The sequence below is a fragment of the Acomys russatus genome, chromosome 8 (genome assembly GCF_903995435.1).
Source record: "Acomys russatus chromosome 8, mAcoRus1.1, whole genome shotgun sequence".
Lineage (NCBI taxonomy): Eukaryota > Metazoa > Chordata > Mammalia > Rodentia > Muridae > Acomys > Acomys russatus.
The window spans coordinates 77,091,352-77,114,630 of record NC_067144.1 but is presented as its reverse complement, the minus strand read 5'-3'; the positions used below and the strand labels follow the sequence as shown (position 1 = coordinate 77,114,630).

Sequence of the window (23,279 nt, the reverse complement as noted above, 5' to 3'; positions counted from 1 at the left end):
ATCAAGTAGGCTTTATTCCAGGGATGCAGAGATGGCTTAACATACAAAAATCCATCAATGTAATCCACCATATAAACAAACTGAAAGAAAAAATTACATGATCATCTCATTAGATGCATAAAAAGCCTTTGAAAAAAATCCAGCACCTCTTTATGACAAAAGTCTTGGAGAGATCAAGGATACAAAGCCCATATCTAAAAATAATAAAGAGTGTATATATCAAGCTGATAGCCAACATTAAATGGGGAGAAACTCAAAGCAATTTTATTAAAATAAGGGACAAGACAAGGCTTCCAACTCTCTCCATATCTCTTCAACATAGTACTTGAATTTCTAGCCAGACCAATAAGACAGCTAAAGGAGATACAATTTGGAAAGGAAGAAGTCAAAGTATTGGCACTTGCAGACAATAATGTAGTATATATAAGTGACCTCCAAAACTCTACCAAAGAACTCCTGCAGCTGATAAACAGCAAAGTATAAGGATGCAACATAAAAGAAATACATTAGTAGTCCTTCTGTGTAGCAATGATAAAGTGGCTGAGAATATAATTAAAGAAGCAACACCCTTAACCACAACCACAAATAATATAAAGTGTCTTGGTATAACTATACCCAAGCAACTAATAGACCTGCTTGACAAGATCTTCAGGTTTCTGAAAAGAGAAATTGGAGGAGGTATCAGAAGATGGAAAGACCTCCCTTGCTTATGGATTGGTAGGATTAATGAAGTAAAAATGACCATCTTACCAAAAGCAATTTATATATTCAATGCAATTCCCATCAAAATTCAAACACAGTTCTTCACAGAACTTGAAAGAACAATTGTCTAACTGAATTAATGTCTCTGGTTTTAAGTTGAGGTCTTTAATCCACTTGGACTTGAGTTTGTGCATGGTGACAAATAGGGGTCTAATTACATTTTTCTACATGTAGACATCCAGTTAGACCAGCACCATTTGTTGAAGATGCTATCCTTTTTCCATTGAAGAGATTTGGCTTCTTTGTCAAAAATCAAGTGAGCAAATGTGTGTGGATTCATCTCTAGGTCTTCAATTCGATTCCATTGATCCACTAGCCTATTGCTTTGCCAGTATTATGCTGTTTTAATTACTGTTGCTCTGTAGTATAGCTTGAGATCAGGTATAGAGATTCCTCCGGAGGATCTTTTGTTGTTTAGGATTGTTTTTGCTATTCTGAGCTTTTTATTTCTCCATATGAATTTGAGAATTGATCTTTCAATATCATCAAAATATTTTTGTAGGTATTTTGATAGGGATTGCGTTGAATCTGTTAATTGCTTTTAGTAAGATGGCCATTTTTACTATGTTAATTCTCCTGATCCATGAACAAGGTAGATCTCTCCATCTTTTGATGTCATCTTCAATCTCTTTCTTCAGAGGTTTAAGGTTTTTTTCGAATAAGTCCTTCACTTGCTTAGTTAGAGTAACTCCTAGATATTTTATATTGCTTGTGGCTATTGTGAAGGGAGTAGTTTTCCTAATTTCTTCTTCTGTCTGTTTGTCATTTGTATATAGGAAAGCTACTGACTTTTTTGAGTTAATTTTGTATCCTGACAATTTGCTGAAGGTGTTTATCAGCTGTAGGAATTCTCTGGTGGAATTTTGGGGGTCATTTATATACACTATCATATCATCTGCAAATAGGGATAATTTGACTTCTTCCTTTCCCATTTGGATCCCCTTGATCTCCTTTTGATGTCTTATTGCTCTGGCTAGAACTTCAAGAACTATATTGAAGAGATATGGGGACAGAGGGCAGCCTTGTCTGGTCCCCAATTTTAGGGGGATTTCCTTGAGTATCTCTCCATTTAATTTAATGTTGGCTGTTGGTTTGCTGTATATAGCCTTTATTATGTTTAGATGAGTGCCTTGTATTCCTGATCTCTCCAGAACTTTAAACATGAAGACTGAGGAGGCCATCTTCTAACCAGAAAGGGCCTATAGTGGTGGGAGGGAAACACCAATCCACCTAAAAATCCTTCGCACCAAAATTTACCCTGTCTATAAGATGTGCAGAGATAAAGAAAGAGTGAAGATGAAGGAATGACCAACCAATGACTGGCCCAGCCTGAGACCCTCCCCATGGGAGATCGCCAAGCCCTGACACCATTAGTGATAGTCTGCTATGTTTACAAACTGGAGCCTAACTTAAGCATTCTTTGAGAAGCCTCACTCAGTAGCTGATCAAATCAGATGCTGAGTCTCACAGCCAAGCATTAGGAGGATCTTGGGGAGTCCTGTGGAAGAATGGGAGGGGAAAATAGAAGGACCTGGAGGGAGGGAACAAAAACTCTCCAAGAAGACCAACAGAGTCAACTAACATAGACCTATGGGGCCTTACAGAAGTGGAAGCACCAGCCAAAGAGCATGCATGGAATGGACCTAGGCCCCCTACACATATGTAACCAACAGGTGGTTTGATCTTCATGTGGGACCTCTAGTAAGTTGAGAATGTCCTTTCTATGATGTGGACTCTGTTGCCTGCTTTCAATCACTTCACCCTGACCAGTCTGCCTTGCCTGGCCTTAGTGGATGAGGAGGAGCTCAGTGCTGATGTGATCTGATGTGCTGGGGTGGGCTTGTGGTGGGGCTCCTCTTTTCTGAGGACAGTGGGAGGAGGTATAGGGGGAAGAGGGTGGGAGGAGGGACTTATCAGGAGGAAAGGAGAGAGGTGGTTACAATCAGGATGTATAGTGAATATAAATTTTAAAAATGAAGGAAAACTACTTTGAGATTTAATTTAGCCATAGTCAGAATAGCCAGGATCAAGAAAACATCTGAGGTTAGGTATAGAGTAAGAGATTAGTGGAGAGGGAAGGATTTCTCAAGAAGGGGAAATAGAATATATAGTTAGAGAAACCACTGGGAAGACTGGAACAAGAGGATTAAAAGGGAGAGGTGGAGGGAAATGGGGATAAGCTAGGGTGTATGGGTGAGGAAATGCTAATAGTAACAACCATTTGGAAGGCCGTAAGGACACTTACTACAATAGAAGCTTTAAACATATATACATAAATGATACAATTCTAAATTGAATCACCAAATAACAAGAGAGACAAATTCCTGACTAGACATCTCTTGCCATCAAATGAATTTTCCAGTGCTGGAAATGGGTTATATCTAATTGGGTTTTTGACCATGGAAATCCAGGCAACCCAGGGTATTTCCAAGGCTATTAGATAGTATCAAACAAAACACAAAAACCCTGATGGTAGGCCTTATTGTTGAAAACAATACCTACATAGCTGATTGAACACCGAAAAGTTGAGCTGGTGCCTAACTAGAGGCTTCGCCCCTACTGAGTAGTGTTCATGTTACTGGGAGGTACTCTGCATGCTCCCAGAGGAGAAAGGTAAACACCAACCCTGCTACAAACCATATGGTATGCCACAGCCTGCGTATTACACTGGTACAATAGTAGCACAAATGTGTGAGTAACTAATCCCTCTCTGACTGGATTTAAGGCCCATTCTGTGAGATAAAGCCCATGCCTGATGCTGCTTATGCAAACAAGAATCTGAGACTAGGTACAACATAGATATAAGGGAAAACCATCTACCATTATTCTGTTAAAGGAAAGTGGAAATGAAACGATTCCCAGTGACACTCATCTATTTCCATAGAGCAGCGTTTCACTCAGCTATCATCAGAGAAGCTTTTTCCTTTTGGAGATCAATGCAGAGGCCACTACTGGACAATGGGCAGAGAGTGAAAAACCTTGGAATACTTAGTCTTTCTTTCTTCTCTTCTATGGAACATTTTAATTTTTTTCTTTTTTTATATTTTACATATACATTTACATTATTATACATACTGAATTTTTCAGACCACAAGACATACCTGACCATAAGACACACCCAGTTTTCAAAGCATTAACACAAGAAAAAGTATTCTGAACCAAATTAGTACTGGTATAATAAAATAGTTATTAAAATATAACAGAATACAGCAATATTAAACAGTGTTAACTCAACAGGAGGAAAGACTTAGAGACTCAAGCACATTTTCAGTTTTCTGGAAACCCCAAAATGTGGTCCCACTGGAGTCAAGGAGGGACAAATGGTAGCTAGAACTTCCTTATTGTTACACATTTTAGGACACTCACCCACCCCACTCCCTGCATCAAGCTGACACATACCTGCTCAGACACACACAGTCAGCTCAGATCCCAAGCTCTGTGAAAAGGGGGCTGGAGAGATGGCTCAGTGGTTTAGAGGCACCACCCGCTCTTCCAAAGGTCCTGAGTTCAATTCCCAGCAACCACATGATGGCTCACAACCATCTATAATGTAACCTGATGCCCTCTTCTGGCCTGCCATGTCCAAGCAGACAACACTGTATACATAATAATAAATAAATCTTAAAAAAATAAATAAATAAAAGGATTTCGGCAGTACTGCCCATACTTCTTCTTGTTCCCATGGACAAATTGAACCCTGTGCACATTCCTTAGCTGGCACACTGAAGACATCATCCGTAAGTGACCTCTTTGTTGCATCAATCAGACCAGAAGGCACACACTAATTCCCTCGCCCCCACTTTTTTTTTTTTTGGGAAAAAGTGTATCTTATGGTATGGAAAATACAGTATATACAATAAACTACCTACATCAATAAGAATGATGAAACAATCAAGAATTATATAACTGTTACATTCTTAGTGTTTTGGTTATTTGTGTTTGGCAGCCTTGAAGAAAACATCTTTCCTACCTTGGTGCATCTAAAATTCTGAATGTAAATCAATATCTATCATATCTTGTCATTATCAACTTAAAACATCTATGTAGACCTAAAACATCTCAACCCCTAAACAATTAAGCTTAATTGTAAAACTAAACTATCTGGTCTTCAATCCCATCAGAAACTTGAGAAGGAATAAAATTAATTACCTGAGTAGACAGAAGTGCAGGTTAGCAGCCTCCAAAATGAAAAAATGACAGAGACAGTATGTTGCCTGATCAGTCACCCAAAACTCTCTATAATGTTGGAGCATCATCTTCAGCCTTCTGGCCCAATATATCTGACAGATCTGACAGACATATTTGTGAGACAGCTCCCAGGACAGCTTTGAAGAAAGCTGCCAATTCCAATTGGTCCTGTATTTCAGACTGTCTCACACAGGACTATAATTAAACCTGGAATTTTTCAACATTTAGAAATTGGACCACAAATGCTATTCCTAGCTTGTTTAACCATTTCACCAATTTTATTTGGGCCCCTTCAAAGGTATTATTGATAGCAAATCAGCCACAAGAAACCTTAAAAGAATGACACCCCATTTCCATTAATGAAGGTTGGTCAGGTTTTTGGGTGCTTTCTTGGGTAGTAGATATTTATTTTCATTGGGAGTGGGTTATAAGTTATTATTGGTCTTATTTAGAGAGAAAACAAGGTTGGACTCAGGGATGTCTCTCTTTTCTTTTACCTTTAATTCTTAGGTTTGGAGATAGGGGTTGAAAACAAAGAAGGGGGAATATAGAAATATATAGGGATGATAAGACAAAAAGTAAATTAGTGAACCTACTCAGCTTAACACCTTAATTGTTACTCATAAGGTTATTTTTAATTCACTGGTATGTAATTTTGTATATAGATTCAAAATAAGTTTAATTTTCGATACGTTGGCATAGGATTCAAATGTAAGATTATTCTTCACATATATCATATGTATTTCTACTCTAATATGCATTATTTTACCTGTACAACTCAATTACAATACAAGGCTTACTTCTACTATTCGAAAGTGTTATTGGAGGCTGTTTAGGATAAGTAAGTTATACAAGTTAATTGTAGTTGGTCAAATCATGGTCATATCAATTACTAGTCTATTTTTATCCTAAGAATATACAACCTAGGTGTAACAGATAGATATTGTTGTATAGAAAGATAAGGTAACATAGTTAAGGTCTTCTAAAACCTCAGAGACATACAGAATACGACATTGCCGAAACTTTTTGTTTGTTCAATTTTTCTTTTTTTCTCCTTTATTAGAAACAGATTTCCCCTCACACAATATACTCTGATTAAGGTTTTATTTTCCTGTACTCCTCCCAGTTCCTTCCTACCTTCCCTCCTATCTGGATCTATTCCCTTTAAAACAGACTTATGAGATAATTATAAAATAAAATAAAATAGATAAAATAAAAATATAATGTGATGGATAAAAGCAGGTTTGAACAAAACAAACAAACAAACAGAAGGCAAAAAAAAAAAAAAAAAAAAAAAAAAAAAAAAAGAAAAGAAAAAGAGAAGGCACAAAAACCAGATAGCAACTTGTTTGCACATTCACTAATCTGGAAGCCATGATATATATACAGAAGACCTGGTGTAGATCCATGCAGGCCCTGTGCATGCTGCTTCAGTCTCTATGAGTTCATCTGACCTTTGCTCATGTTGATTTGGAGAGGCTTGTTTTCTTGCTGTCCTCTATTGCCTTTGGTTCTCACACTCTTTCTGACTCTGCAACTGGCTGTGCAACAAGACTATAGGTTTCTTTCCACAAACTGACATCAAGGCTCCATTGCTGAAGACAACACAAAGCACTCACCAAATATGAAAATATTGAGCTGGTGCCTACATAGAGCCTTCATTCCTATGTTCCAGCATCTTTGGTGCAGGAATTTATTCTGCATACAATAAAAAGTAAATGTAAACACCAGCGCATTCACAAATCCTTTGATCTACAATGCTGTTCTGCATGCAAGATATACTAGGGAAATGGTAGCACAAAGCCTATGGGAGTAAACAACCAATAACTTATCTGACTTAAGGTCCACTTCACAAGATGAAACCCATATCTGACACTGTTTGACACCTAATCCTCTAGAGACCTAGGCTAAATCGAAATAACACTGCTCTAAAGGATACATAATGATAAAATGACTCCTGATGATATTCTGTTTTATTCACTGATCAGTACCTTGTTCAGCAATCATCAGAGAAGCCTCCTCCTCAAGAAGCTGGGAACACATATAGACCCGCAAAAAGACAGGCAGAGAGAGAGAGAGAGAGAGAGAGAGAGAGAGAGAGAGAGAGAGAGAGAGAGAGAGAGAAACCTTGGAACACTTAGTCCTAAGTGAGATGTGTCCAATTAGTATATCTGCTTCCTTAAATAATGGGTGCTCCTAGATGATAAAGTTTTAAAGGGATTCCCTTTCCAAGCAACATTTCATAGAGATGTTTGATTTCTTGCAGTTCTGTGTGCTTGTGGCACTTTTATGTACAGCATTCATTTATATTTACTGCTTTACTTGGCCAAAAATTAAGTAGGTTAAAGCTTTGAACATATGCATAGCAACAAGGTGCTCACCACATGTCTTGCTGCCTAGGTATTATGTGCCAATGGCCATATGGATTTACACTCATTGGAAAAGAATTTCATCAAGCACGTATATGAAGAAAGTATAGTGACCACACCCTTTTACAGGTTATCTTATACTTGTATAGAATTCAATTATTTTTTGATTGTTTTGAAGAATTTTCTCACTCTGCCACACAGGCACATCCTGCTTGGCCTCAGTTATTCATTTCCTACATCACCTGCTATTTTAAAGTAATTGTAAGGGTTTGTGTACTTTAATGGAGGCATGTGGTTTCAACTTTAGTTTTCTAAGGACAAATCCATGTCTTTTCTGCTTGATCTGATTCTGAAGGTATCATATATCAATATTTCAACATCTTTGCTAAAAAGTGTCGAGTGTCCTTTCTCAGTGTCATACTTATATTTTTCTGTAACACTATGAAATTTTGTCAGAAATATTTGCAACCTACAGACTGTACATCAAGTAAAAATACAGCATTATTCTCCAAATAGAAAGAACATTTTGTCCTTCACCATTCCCTGGAAATAAGGTAGTGACTGAAACCACTGCTTAGTAAGTTCTGGATTCCCCCCTTTACATAAAAACATTTATATTACTTGAAAACTTCATACTTGTATACGTTTTGATCAAATTCAACCACATTCCTTCCTGTCCTTGACTATTTACCACACCAGTTTTCCTCCCAACTTCACATGTTCTTTATATAAGCCTATTAAATCCACCTAGTGCAAACTGTATGTCTATGAATGTGTGTCCACTTGCTGGAGCACAGTAGCCTCTCAGTAACCACATTCCTGAAGAAAACTGTCTCCTTTCCCTAACAAGCCATCAGTTCCCAATAATTCCTCATTAGCCCCACTCCAACCCCACCTCATCTGTTCTGGGATTTTGGCTGGCTTGGTCTTATGCTAGTCAAGTTTATGCAATCAGAGGTGCTGTGATAACACATGTGCAATGACCCTTACATGTCCTGCACACTCTGTTTTATTCTTAATGAATAAGAAGTACAGAGGTAATTCTATATGAGCTACTTCTATTTCATACACTTTTCAAATGTGATTCCTGCACCTTGTGGGTAGTATACATGATACAGTTGTCTGATTTAGAGCTAAGCATCACACAGCCCTTCATTCTTTGCATGGTGGCCAGTTGTGGATTTGTATGCGAACTACCATATGCTGCAAAGTTATTTTTTTGACAAATGAACTAATGAATGAAATGAAACATTAATTTGTATTAAAACTATGGATTCATTTTCACAATAATGATCCTGACAATCACTGAGCATGAGAGGACTTTCCATCTCCTGATAGCTTCTTCAATTTCTTTCTTGAGTGTCTTAGCTTTCATTGGATAAGTCTTTCAATTTCTTAGTTGTATTTATTTTAAGATTTTTCTGAGGCTATTGTGAATGGGATTGTCTCTCAGATTTCTTCCTTGGGATGTTTGTTATTGGAAAGTCAGAAAGCTGATGGTTTTCTTTAGTTGATTTTGTATCCTTTTACTTTGCTGAATGGCTTTATCAGCTGTACAAGTTCCTGATGGAGCCTTGAAGGTCTTTTACATAGAAAATCATATCAAATGCAAATAAGTATAATTTGACATTTTATTTTCTGTTTGTGTCTGTTTTCTATGCCTCTTTTTTTGCTCTAGCTTAGACTTCAAGTACTATATTGTACAAGAGTGGATAGTGTGGGCATCTTTGACTAGTTTATGAATTAGTGAAAATGCTTTGTGCACAGCCCTCCCTGCCTTTTACCTGTGGGCTGAATGTATTTGCTGTGGGTTTATTGTATATTACCTCCCTGCCATGATAGACTCTATTCCTCTGGAACTGTACACCAAAATTAATTATTTCCCCCAAAAGTCTATTTTGGTTATAGTGGTTTTTTTGTTTTCTTTATAATATCAATGGAAAAATAATAAATACACCAAGTATTCACCTTGAGTCCTCACTCACTAGCATTATCACTTGCTAAGGTAAACTGTAGCAAAGAAAGCTAGATCACATGGTTTATAGTAGAGCAGTGGTTCTCAAGCTGTGCCTCGAGACCCCATCGGGGTACGTGTTGAATGACTGTTCATAGGAGTCACCTAATGCCATCAGAAAGCAGAGATATTTATGTTACAATTCATAAAAGTAACAAAATCATGGTTATGAAGTAACAACAAAAATAATTTTATGGTTGGGGTCACCACAACATGGAGAACTGTATTAAAGTGTTGCAAACTGTATCAGGGATGTTGAGAACCAAGTTAGTAAAGGAATGCTGTGTAGCAGCTTCTTCCAAGATTGAAACATTCCAACAGGCATGAATGTTCTTTAATACAGAAGATAAATATCTCAACATAGATTCAGGAAGTCCTTGAAACTGGTGAGATTCACTAGACCCCTCTTTTCCAGAAGTAAGCAACCACAGATTAGAGTGAAAAGCCAAGCCGCAAAGAAGACCTTCAGACAACCTATGTTGCAAAGGAAATCTTGAGAACAGCCAAGCTGCCTGGAAGAAGAAGAGCCAGCCAATATGCTTGGAAGAGGTTTAGACTGATTGAGCCTCATGGAAAGGACACACTCCAACCTGCTGAGCTGCCTGCCAGCTGTGCTGTGATCTTCGGGTTACAGAAGTTGTTATCTCTCAACCGTGCTAGGGTGACGAAGGGACTCTATACAACATAAGTATGGCAAACATGTCTCTTCCAGGTCTTGCCTTTCTCCCCAATTCCCTCTGCCTTGCTAAAAACTGTAGATTACATTCCTGAAGCTAGCCCCTAAGGTCTTCCCTTATTGGGCTGCTTCCTTCTCCTGAGGCTGGCTACCGAGGTCCAGCAGTCACAAGCCCTCTTTGGCTCACCTAATTAACATGCCAAATTAAAACTAAACACCTCATCCTAACACGAAGGTTCCTCTTTTATCTTTATAAGCTGCCATTTGCCTAGGGCATGTCTGTCTTCCCTTCTATCCAGAGACAGTCCTTTTTTCTCCTGGGCAAAGGGGAAAATACCCCTCTCCCTCATTCCTTTCTTCTTCTTTCTCATTCTTTATCCCTTCTTTTTGTCTCTTATTCATTGCCCTCTGTTCTTCTGGGGCAAATACACCTCCTTTGCTTTGAGAACTTGGGCTTCTGGTGTATTGAACTGATATAAACCCCTACAGGTGATGCGACTGTCCGTGAGTCATTTGTACTCCTGCAAGTAACCCTTCCTCTGTATTGGTGTGAATTACCTCAATAAAACTCATTGGTTCACTACATTGGACTTTTCTGCTCTCCACTGTTTGATCTGTCATGGGCTCCCCACCTCAGGTGGATAGATGTGTGTGTTATGATTCCCTAGGAGAAGTCTTATATATCTAGTCTCCTAGTAATTACAGAAGAAGTCTTGAATTTGAGAGGGGGTATGGACAGGGGGAGAGTTGAAAGGAGGGAAATACTGTGTTCATGTTTGAAACCCTCAGAAAAGTTTTAGAGCCCTGAGCTTTAAATGGAGGAATTTGACATAGATTTCTCATTTTGACTTGAGAATTCCAAAGTCCCTTATTATTGCATGTTGGCCAGTTGTGAGTTTCTTAATTAATTACTTTGTTCTAGTACAAAAAGAAGCTTCTCTGATGAGGGTTGAGTAATGTGTTGATTTATGGTTACAGCCATATGTTATTAAGAATAATTTTAATTGCTACATACATTTAACAGAATAATAGTAGCATATTTTCCTTGGGGCTTATGATACATCCAGCCTTAAGTTCTTGGCTTCATCAACAGTGCCAGGTATAGGTTCCATGTTATGGAACCTTAAATACAATTAGAATATGGTTGGTTGCTTTCATAGCAATCATGTCACTATTTTATCAGTGGGTGTGTCTTACCAAGAAGCTCATGGCTATAGCTCAGGGCTCATTGCATGGTGAAATGGCTACGTTTATTCTCTGGTACTGATCATGCACAGCACCTCTCAGCACTGTGAGATTGTGTCCTTTGAAGATGAAGCTTCCAGTTGTGTACAGCTTAATTTTTCTATGTTTTTCCCACTTAAGTATGAGGTGTTTTTAACATCGCATTTGTAATTTTTTTCTGTATCTTGAACAGCCATATACCACCAATCATTGTAAGAAAAAGCTCCTCTTATTATGACTGGGAACCACTTTTGTCTATGAATAAAAGTTTCACTGTTTAGATACTTTGCTGCTGTGTCTTTTAAATTTTGTTTTATTTATCCTTTATTTATAAGTTCTTTACATGGGCCTACTACCTCTCCAGACCTAGCATGTCAATCATGCTCACTGTATGATTCATTAATCTCCTTTCTCCCATGTGAAGCAAACCTGGGTTTTAACCAAAGAGCAATTGGTTACTCACACCAGTCATATTTAGCTATTTAAATAACATTTATTGAAGAAAAGCCAGAGCTATAAATCATCCAGGTTCTGATTGTAGGTTCATGATCAGTTTGGTTCTGTAGATGAATTCCTAGTCTGTCTTACTCACTTTCAGAGGGACAGTAAGAGGATGGGGTAAGTGGTTGATATTTTGGCAATGGCACTTAAAATTAATTACTCTTCCCCTGTGGAAATGGCACAGGGTGGAGTCACCTCTAGCATAAAGTTCATGCATTTATATTCAAAGAGTTTAAGCAACTGAGAATGAAGGCTGATAGGATTTCTGGGTAGAGTCCATATCAAAGGCAGTGCCTTTCTCTCAGTCACTCTCTGCAGTTACAACTGGAAACCTGAGAGGAGGCAATCTGGCTCTCAAGGACAACTGTGCTCCCCATCAATGCTCTGAGAGTCTAAGTGAGCGCCTAGAAGCATTGGCTGCAGAAGTTTCTCACCCAGGGAACTCCATTAGTTACTTTTCCAGCTTTAAAAATGACGACCTAGTTCCTAATGTCCAAATGAAGACTAATGGGCAAAGCACTGGATGAAAATTAGGTAAATTTTGTGATTTCTCTGAGTCTCACAAAGAACTAGGTGATTTAGTGCTGCTGGAAACATCCCTATTGTCAAAATCAGAGGCCATGAATTTGAAGGTGGGTGGAGTGGAGGTTTATGGGAGGACTCGGAGGGATGAAAGGGAGGAGAAAATATAATAAATTACGTTCTCAAAAGAAAAAGTAAAAGAAAATTCAATTGTATTTAAACACAGGGCTGTCATATCTGTTAAGTGGGACACTGCATCATTGTCTAGAATGAGAAGCATCCGTGTTGGTAAGTAAGATAAGTCTACATTTTCTTTTCTTATGTTCAAATATTATTTCATTATTTACACTGCTTTTTAAACAGCAAATTAACATCACAATTACTCTGGTTGCACATATTTTTCAGTGAGGAAAGTTTTGATACAACATTGAATAACCGAGGACAAGGTCGTAATTTTTAACTCTATATGGAATTGTGAAAACTGAGCCCTTTCCCTTGCCAGTCTGTTATGATATTTATTTGCCAGTGTTTTCTTCTGATGTTAATCCTAAAAGCCATAACTATCAAGTGAACTTGACAAAACTTTGGATTTAAAGTACAAAAGTTGTTTGAAATATTATCTACTTTTAGTTTGGTATGTTGCAAATCCAGCAGCCTGAGTCTGATTCCCTGGAACCCATGTAAGGTGGAAGGGAGGCAGGAACTTATTCCACAAAGCTGTCCTCTGGCCTCCCTCTATATCACACACGCACACGCACACACACACACACACACCACTTATACACTCTATATGGCTCTATGCCTATTTCCTCCTAATTTTTTCTTCGGTTTTCCTCTTTTATTTCACTTCTTTCCTTTCTTCTATTCTTACTCTTTGTTTTCTCTACTTCATTTATTTTCTCTCCGTGTTCCCTCTCTATATACGTTACTTGCACTGTCTTAAAGTGTTTTACAGCTTCTAGGCCAGCTCTGTAGCTACAAACACAAACTAAGCATTTATCTACATAATAAACTTTGTTTAATGTAATTATCTTCACCTTTAGCTACAGTAGCCAAGATGGAAGAAATGCATTTTTAAATGGATTGGCATATGGCTTTAACAAATGGATTCAGAAATGCATAACTTCAACATACGAAAGAAAAGTAAATCAAATTTATTTTTGTTGTAAATGATGCTTTTCCTTCTTTTAAAATCATGCAGTTTATTTTTGACATTCATTCTTTTCTGTCTTGTTCACGTCTCTTGACTAGACTATATTTTCATGTTATTTCTCTTTTAGACATGTTCAGAGACTTTTTAAAAAAGAAAATATGCTTTATTAATACTTCCATGAAAAATGGAAAATTATACAACAAAATAATAGTAAATTAAACACAATTTTAATTTTTACAATAATCATAAATTTAGGTATATTTGTCCTTACATTGATAGATTTAAAACTGAAATATAACATTTTTCTTAGTTAATAATAGAATCTGGAGTCCATAATATACATCTGGAGATTTGAGTTCACTGATCATTCTTTTCTTAAATACATTTTAAATTTTATATTTCCTTTTCTCCTTCCTACTTTATGTCTCTTTTGTTCATTTTCTTTGCCCTTCCTTTCAATGAATTCTTTGAGTATTTATGTTTTGGTCACTACTGAGACTATAGTAAAAATAGGTGTGACTAGAATGCAGTAAGGAAGACCATATTGCTGAATGCTGACAGATGAGCATGGCACCATATGACAATTTCAATAATGGATAGATAGTTCAGTAGTGGATATTTATCATGACCTCTGATGGAAGATACCAGGAAGCTTCCACACAAATAAGGAAGGTAAAAGGATGGCTCATGAAAGAATCTCTGAGTGTCCTTGAGTCTTTTATAGGACATAAAACTAGAAAAATTTGGGCTTTTCTTTGGGTTAGCCACAATCTTTCAGGTAAAATGCATGGAGTTTTGTGTAGCTTTTATCTGCTACATATATGGACACACCATGGATTGGCTCCTAAAACTTCATGAGTGATAGTGTTCTCTTTTGACTTTAAAAATAACATTTAAAAATAAACATAAAATTAAAACACATGAAGAAATTGTAAATAAAATAAACACATTCTCACTGTTACATGTGTAATGTAAAAATGAAATAGTTAATATAACAATGTACTTGTTTTAAATTTTGTTCTTGAGAATTTTAACATGGATACAATGAAATATGACCACATACCTTTTTCTCCCTCTCCGATGATGCCTACACTCTCCTCAACAGGTCTTTCTTCCAACTCTATGCCTTTGTTTTTTTTATTTTTTCCTTTGTTTTTTTTTAAATTATCCACTAAATCCAGTTAGTGGTGTCCAAATGTGCAGGGTGTGTATGTGGTCTCTTGCCAGAGCATATTTTTATATCCTGTAAAGGGAAAAGAAATGAGGCATCCAGAGTTTAAGTCATATGAGTGTGTCATTTATTTTTAGGACATTCACCTGTCAGATGAGCTCAGTCAAAAGAGGAGATGAATAATATCACCGAATTCGTCCTTATGGGCTTGACACAAAATATGGAGCTTCAGATATTTTCATTTGTCGTGTTTTTCATTATCTATCTGCTCACCTTGGCTGGAAACCTCCTTATCATGGTCACCATCAGCAGCAGCAGGACCCTGGGATCCCCAATGTACTTCTTCCTTTCTTTCCTGTCTCTGATAGATGGCTGCTGCTCCTCATCCATGACTCCAAAGATGTTGGCTGACTCTCTCTCTGTGAGGAAAACCATTTCTTTCAGTGGTTGCATGACTCAAGTCTTTGCTGAGCATTTTTTTGGTGCTGCTGAGATTATTCTTCTCACGGTGATGGCCTATGATCGCTACGTGGCCATCTGTAAACCCCTGCGCTACACGATCATCATGAACAGATTTGTGTGTGGCCTCTTGGTGGGAGTGGCCTGGGTTGGAGGTTTAATCCATGCAACCATTCAGATCCTCTTCACAGTCTGGCTGCCCTTCTGTGGCCCCAATGTCATAGACCACTTTATGTGTGACCTGACCCCTTTGTTGAAACTTGTCTGCATGGACACACGTACCCTGGGTCTCTTTGTTGCTGCCAACAGTGGCTTTATCTGTCTGTTAAACTTTCTACTTCTGATGATTTCCTATATAGTCATCCTAGATGCTCTGAAGTCTCACAGCAAAGAGGGAAGGCATAAAGCACTCTCCACTTGTGTCTCTCATATCACTGTGGTCATCTTATTCTTTGTACCTTGCATATTCGTGTATCTGCGCCCAGTAATGACCTTCTCTGTTGATAAAGCTGTGGCTGTGTTTTATACCATGATAACTCCTATGTTAAACCCCTTAATATATACCCTCAGAAATACCGAGGTGAAAAATGCTATGAAGAAACTCTGGGTCAAAAGTTAACTTAAACAGAGAAAGAATCACATACACATCAACTATTTTTTAAATGCTTTAGAGAAAAAAAGCAGCCATAAGATTCTGAACTAAGTGAAGAGTTTATGCTAAAGTGCTTTACTATGTCAAGCTCTCTAAAAATGATATGTTTTAAATTATGATTATAAAAATATCCTCTTAGATTTATTCATTACTCATTTGCATGCCAAACCTCAGTGTGCTATCAGAGTTAGTTAGGGTTCCTACTGAAGTGTGTGCTCCAAGACACAGCTCTAGTAGCCTAAGGCTGGAGAGCTATTGTTCACAGACATATCTTCCTTTGTGGTAGATTTTACAAATGTAACTAAGCAAATGCACTGCACATACACTTTGATAAATAATATACTTGTACATTAAAATATTGTGTTATTAAATTATTTCTTGGGCTACACCTTTCACAGCAAATCTGATGACAATTGCAAACCCTTAATTCTTCATGAAATGTGAAATAAAAGTCTGTTCCTTAATGCTACTTATTCTGTAATTAGGCTCCTACTCCTAGAGTTGTCCTTAAATGCTCATATAAAGCAATTCTTCATTATTTAAGTTACCACACACAACTTTACTATTTCTTCCATAAAATTTCACCATTCTATGAAAGTGGAGGCATTGGCTGTTTCATACACCACCACTTTCCTAACACCTAGATGTAGTATAGCCAAAATATTTACTAAATAAGTGACTATCATGTTCATCTGAAACTAAAGAATCATTTAATTTTAAAAAGGGATGTTTAATAACTGGACAGCTTACAACATTTGCCATTTTTAATTCTTGCCAACAAATTGAAATAAGGACATTAAGATCAGTTTAGTTCACCAGCCAGGGTTCTTAATTAGTAACCCAGGGCCATATGTTCCTGTGCACTGTATTTGCATACATAGCTACTGGGAGGGCTATAATCACAGAGTGAATGAACTGCCAGGAGTTGCTGAGATGCATATGGTAGAATAGGGTTTCTGGAGGACATGTTGCTAATGCTGAGACAATGAGTATGTGCTCACAGATATGTCTCTGGAGGTATGTTACTTTTCTGATTTAAGAACCACTCATCTCTATAGATACAAGTAGAACCCAACCATAGACAATTACCTTCCAAATGACTCACATTAAAAAAAAAAAGACAACCCTCCCAAAATCAAAATCCAAACCAACCAACCAAAAAAGATTTTGTGTATCTGTCATAATATAAAAAGAGTTCATGCATATTATATTGTGTTATCATAGTGCCTTGTGTTATACATTCTTTATTGCTTTATTAGGAACCTACTCACAATGCAATTTTAGGTATCAGAGCATTCATTCATTCATTGATTCATTCACTGACTCCTAACACTCTCACTTCTCAACTGCGTCACAGTTTCTCATGCATGAAATTTAGGGGACACATTTAAACCATAGTAGCCAATGTCAATATCCTACACCACAATTGTTAGATTTAAAAATAATTTATGGGTTCATAATAAATTTATTATCATTCAGGATTTATAGATTACATTGGAACTCACTTGTGTTGGTGTATATTTTGTGGCCTTGGAAAAATGTACCATGATATATACATCCGCTATCACAGGTAGCATCCTACAGAGTAGTTTCACTAAGTGAGTGTCTTCTGTGCCACAACTGTCTTTCTCCTAAACCAGTGGTTCTCAATATACCTAATGCTCCAACACTTTAATATAGTTACTAATGTTGTGGTGACCCCTCAAAGCATAAAATTATGTTCATTGCTACTTCATAACTGCAATTTTGCTACTGTTATGAGTTGTCATGTAAATATTTGATATTTTTGATGGCCTTAGGCAACTCCTGTGACAGGGACATTTGACTCTTCAAAGGGTTTGCAACCTACAGGTTGACAACCATTGTTCTAAGCTGATTACATCTGTTGCTATTTACTTCCTTAAGAGTTTTTCCTTTTAAAAAATAACAAAGGAACGGAATCAGGTCAGCTGTTCATCAATGGATAAATGCATAGTAAAAGTTTAGTTTATACACATAATGAATTTTTATTTATTCAAAAAGAAAAATGAAATTATTAAACTTGGAGGAAACTGGATAGAGCTGGAAAATACACTGATGTGATCCAGGCTCTGGAAAACAAGTATCACATGTTCTTTCTCATAGGCATGTCTTCACGTTTAATCTTTATATGTGTGTGTACATGAGAGTGTGTGTGAGCAGATTACAGAGAAGCAGAAAGTGGCCATGAGAGGGTGATGAAACAGGCTTCAAGGGAGGGGAAAGAAATACATGTGATAAGGAAGTCAAAAGGGGCAAAATGGTTTAAGCAGGGTCAGGGGTTATGGGAAGGGAAATGGGGAGAGAAAGGGGTAGAAGGAAGACCAACAGCAACTAAAATTATTTGGAATTGTCACCAGGAAACCTTATAGTGTATAAACCAATTAAAAATTCTAGATGAGGGTTGAAGCATTTCTCTTCTCTTCTCATCACCCCTCCACCCTTCTTCCCTCCTCTTGCATTTTCCTTTCTACTTCCTTCCTCTTCTTCCTTCTAATTTTATTCTTCATCTATCTCTTCTAATTTTCTTCCTTTATTGTTCCTTCAATGTTGAAGATTTAATCCGAGACTTTGTACTGTTTTGCCTAATGCTCCACTGAGATGTATACTAAGCCCTTAGCTTTCTACAGTCTTGGATCTGCCTACATATAAGGACAGTTCTCATCTTGACTATGGATTTCAGCTTAAGCATCACCTTTAAAATGATGCTTTATAATTACCTTAGTCACAATTTATCTCACTATTTTTGGTCATCATGATTGTTTTATTAACACTAATCATGGATCATAATTATATTTAAAAGTTTCTCTCATTTTTATTTTAAGAGGCCATGAACTTGAAAGATAAAGGAAAAGCATATGGAAGAATATTTAAAGGAATGAAATGTAGGGAAGAGATGTTTAAATTGTACCAATAAAAGGAAAATCCCCTAAATTTGGGAAAGAAGAATGAAAAAAATATAAATCCAATGCAGGTAAGACTATGTTCTCGTATTTTTGTTTGCTATGGTAACTATTATATATCCAGCTAACTGTATAGAACTTGAAACAAAATAAAGCCTTATAGTAGATCAAATAATAAATATCCAAAAGTATGTACTTCTATAAACCAACAAGTGGAGAAAAATCATGTTGCTAAGTAAAAAGAAAAAATAATTAGTGTTGACAAACAAGAACAGTAAGTGAAAAACATATCTCCAATAGAAACAGTGAACTGGGCTGATATTTTAAACTTGACTGGCAATTGTCCTGCAATATGTTATGAAATGACTTCCTCCTTTTATATACCTTGTATATAATCATCTGATTAATAGGATGAAATCTTTATGCATATATATTCTTTCAGATATTGGTGGGAAGTCAAAGAGAATTTCAGTACATTCCGTCTCAGACGTACCCCAGATGCTACATCTCACGATGAGTAGCTGTCAGCTACAAAGCCTCCAGGGTCTTTCTCCTGCCAAGCAGAATTCACATCTCTCTTTCTAACTGATATAATTGCTTTAAAGTTGCTATAAAATCTCAGAAATTCTTTCTTTGGTCTAAAACATGCTTTCAAAAAGGTACAAGAATGATTTCTCCAAGTTTCAAGTGTACATATTTGTCTGTATCAACACAGCAGAGGAGGTAGGTTAAAAAACCTGGATGCAAATTCTTTCTGAAATTACTAAAAAATAAGAGAGAAAATTCTTTCTTGTTATAATTCCTTATTATTTAGACACAGGATTTAGTTGATTTTCTGTTGTTATGTTAACATCAAAATATTAATTTTTGCTTGCAATATGTAACTTCTTTGAAATACTTCCACAATGTAGATGGTGATTTTCTGAAATATTCAGAACACCAGAAAATAAGCCACATGGCTTTAAAAATTTCAAGAAATAATGTAGCTTTTTTTCTTTCTATGTGTATACTGGATGGAAAAAGATAATTTAGTGTGAAGCAAAATTTCCCTCTTCAAACCTCACAGAAGCTCTTGAAAGGTAAGCCTTTAGCAAATAGTACTGGAAAGCTGACTTTATGCCTGGGTATACTTTTAATCACACAATTATACCAATTGAATTTACTACAATTAATATGTTGAGGAAACTTCTGCATGCACATGGGTACTATGCAGATTGCATGTGACATAATGAATATAATTTTGGAAAACCAAAGGAAATTGTTAACACTTATTTTATGTTCTTAAAGTTGTAGTTCCAGAATGTATAGCAGAAAACTCACACTGAAAAATGAATCCTCAGCAAATCCTAGGGCTTTTGGCATTAGATATGAGACCCTGGATAAACCTTGAACTTATGTAAGACAGTGACTCTTTGTGATGTCTGGAAGTCTAACTTGACCATCATGTAATGTTTGTACTTACAGCCATGTTGTACAATACAGGGTGTATAGCATTCACCATTATTTTAGATTGTGTGCCATGCCTCCAGTCTCTGAAATTAGTCTATAGAAAAGAACTGATGAAACAAGAAAGGCAGAAAAATGTTTGGACAAGGACAGTCCGCGGGACTTCTCAAGCTGATGAATAAGTAACATGTAAGCAAGGAGGGAGTGGAGGACTCTTTTAGAATTGACATGGAACAAAGATAGGCATCATTTCAATAGAGAAAACCTGGAAAGAATGGATTCATTCTGAAAAATTTTAATTTACTTTTGCAAATGCTCAATGGATATATAATTAGAAATACAGACACCAGTTTGAAAATGAGGAGAGGGAGAATAGTGAAGACATACTATTTTGGAGTGCTTTACACATTTATAGGTTGGCAAAAGAGGGATACCCAAGACAATAATAGAGTTGTCAGGGACATTGTTGGACATCTAAGATTGTTAGTTCTAGGTCACACATTGTATCACACAAAACATTACAGTTTCACTGTTATTCATTCCATATATTTATACATTGAAGTCTTAACCTTCATAAGCACAGAATGTGGCCTTATTTTGTGATAGTGTTGGTACAGATAATCAAACTAAATTCTTTATGGAATGTAAAAATCCCTTTATGATTTGGTGTCTTTATTATAAAGGGAAATTTGACTAAGCATGGTTGGCACATATTTATAATCCTAGAACTCGAGAAGTGGATGGAGGAAAATCTGGATTGAAGGTCATCCTTATATACATAGCAAGTTTGATGCCAACCTGGGTTACATGAGATTTGACTTTAAAAAAAGGTAAGACATTTTGGTACAAGGAGAGCTCTATAAGAATGCAAAGGTGATGATGCCAGAAAGAGGACGAGAACAGACAGTTGCCTCATGGTCTGCTGAAGGACTCATTGCCATCTCTACTTCTGGCATGCAGAACTCATAGACAACATATCCCAGTGTGTGCTGCTTTTTATTTTTATTTTTAGCAGATGCTGTAGCAAAAGAATGATGATCTTAGTACTAAAAAGTGTTGCAACAATGTACATCTAAAGCTGAAAGGATAGCTTTTTAAGATTGGGTAGCGGGCAGATGTTGAAGAGCTTTAGGAACCATGGTTTTTAAGAAAAGCCCAAATTCCCTTGAAGAAAGAGACTACTTGCTTTAGAAGTATACTCACAGAAAGGTGATTTTGCTGAGTATTTAGAAATGAAAAAAGGCTGCTGCTTCAGAACACACACACACACACACACACACACACACACACACACACACACACACCTCACACAGAGAGACACGTGCACATATACACTGAACAGAATATTATCAGAACCATGGATGTTAAGGTAGGTGTGGCTGAGGTCACAAATAAAAATGAAGAACATATTACTAGAACCTGGAAGGAAGACGTTCATTGTCTTAAAGCCACAGAGCTAGTAACTAATACAGAGATTTGATTGTCTTATACTCATAGTTCATTCTGATTTGAATATGTAAGTAACCTTAAGCGTCAGAAGTAAATTTTGTGACTTCACATAAAATGCATCTACTCATGGAATCGCCTTTCTGATCTCTATTGCTCTCTAGTTCTTCAAACTCATGTAAACTTGCTTGCTTTGAGAAGTGTTCCTAGACCCTGACTAATTTAGAAATTCCAATAGTGTGAATCTATAGCATGGTATAAGTAAATGTTTGTGATGCTGTTGCTGAAACTGGTATTAAGTGGCCAAACTCATTATTATGTATCAAACCACTTAGGGCGGGGAATCTTGCCTTAATGACTTGGAAATCTACATATTTATAGCAGGAATCTCAGCACAAGTATCTCTCTATATACCCCTACCTCTGTATCTATCTCTATTTATATGTTTAAGTAGATGAGTAAGAAAGTTCTAATATCGTGATACTCTAAGGATATCTAAATTGTTTTGTAGGTAAGATCTTTTCATATCTGAAATCAGAACCAATAAAAGAATAAATGGAACCCAGAAGCAATGTAACATACTTTATACTCTTGGGCCTTTCAGAGAATCCAAAGGTGCAGAAAGGACTTTTTGTTCTGTTCTTGCTCTCCCATATTTTGACCACAATGGGAAATATGCTCATTGTTATGACTCTAACTATCAGTAACAGCCTGGGCTTGTCATTCGTGGATATCATTTATTCATCAGCCATTTCTCCCAAATTGATTTCAGATTTGTTCTTTGGTCAAAATACAATATTGTTTAAATTTTGTATGACTCATCTATTCACAGAACACTTTTTTGGTGCACCAGAGGTGTTTCTTCTGCTGGTGATGTCCTATGACCGTTACGTGGCCATCTGTTAGTCCCTGCATTATTCAACTATCATGAAGCAATGGGCTTGTGTTGTGCTATTGATCTTATTTTTGATTGGAGGAGTTTTGCACTCAGTAATTCAGTTCAGTACTATTTATGGACTCCCATTCTGTGGTCCTAATATCATTGATCATTTTATGTGTGATATGTACCCTTTATTAAAACTTGTTTGTATTGATACCTATGTCATTGGCCTCTTAGTGATGGCCAATGGAGGTTGATCTGCACGGTGGTATTTCTACTCCTACTCATCTCTTATGGTGTCATTTTGTACTCTCTGAAGAACCTTAATCAGGAAGGAAGGTGGAAAGCTCTCTCCACCTGTGGCTCCCACATCACTGTAGTTGTCTCCTTCTTTGTTCCCTGTATTTCCCATTGACAAATTGTTGAGTGTGTTTTATACAGTCATTACTCCCATGATGAACCCCTTGATATATACTTTGAGAAACTCAGAGATGACAAATGCTATGAAAAAGCTCTGTAGAAAAAAAGATTTTTCAGGACAGAAATAAGTCTTCCACAATGAAGGAAGTCATCTGACTGTGATGTGTCTACTCATGATGCATATCTTTTTAATGCTGATGTTAACTTCCTTTATTTTAAGCATTTCTTAAAAGTACAAATGAATTCAATAAATTTTCATCCTATAATAGAAAGCCTGCAATATCTTTATCACCATACCTGGACAGGGATAATGCAAATATAGTTGGGCACCAATGAATAAGAAGTAATGATTCAGTGAATGAAATCTTTATAATATTGCACTGATTTTATCTGTATGTGTAGTTTGCATGCCATATCTTGTTTCATTTTTTGTATTCTTTTTATGTTGATTTATTTTATAGTAGTTAAATATATA

General features: G+C 36.7%; 1 protein-coding gene and 1 pseudogene across 1 annotated transcript; both read left to right on the top strand.

Annotated features, from left to right (window-relative positions):
• The first annotated feature begins 14,752 nt into the window (after positions 1–14,752).
• Positions 14,753–15,658, top strand: LOC127193185 (olfactory receptor 4C12-like). The gene has a single exon (XM_051150509.1). The coding sequence runs from the start codon at positions 14,756–14,758 to the stop codon at positions 15,656–15,658; it is 903 nt and encodes a 300-aa protein (XP_051006466.1). The 5' UTR covers positions 14,753–14,755.
• Positions 15,659–22,059: 6,401 nt separating this feature from the next.
• On the top strand, positions 22,060–22,932 carry LOC127193184 (olfactory receptor 4A47-like; annotated as a pseudogene).
• The last annotated feature ends 347 nt before the right edge of the window (positions 22,933–23,279 follow it).

Excerpts from the sequence above, each read along its gene's own strand:
- LOC127193185 (XM_051150509.1), top strand. The coding sequence starts at position 14,756 with ATGAATAATATCACCGAATTCGTCCTTATGGGCTTGACACAAAATATG.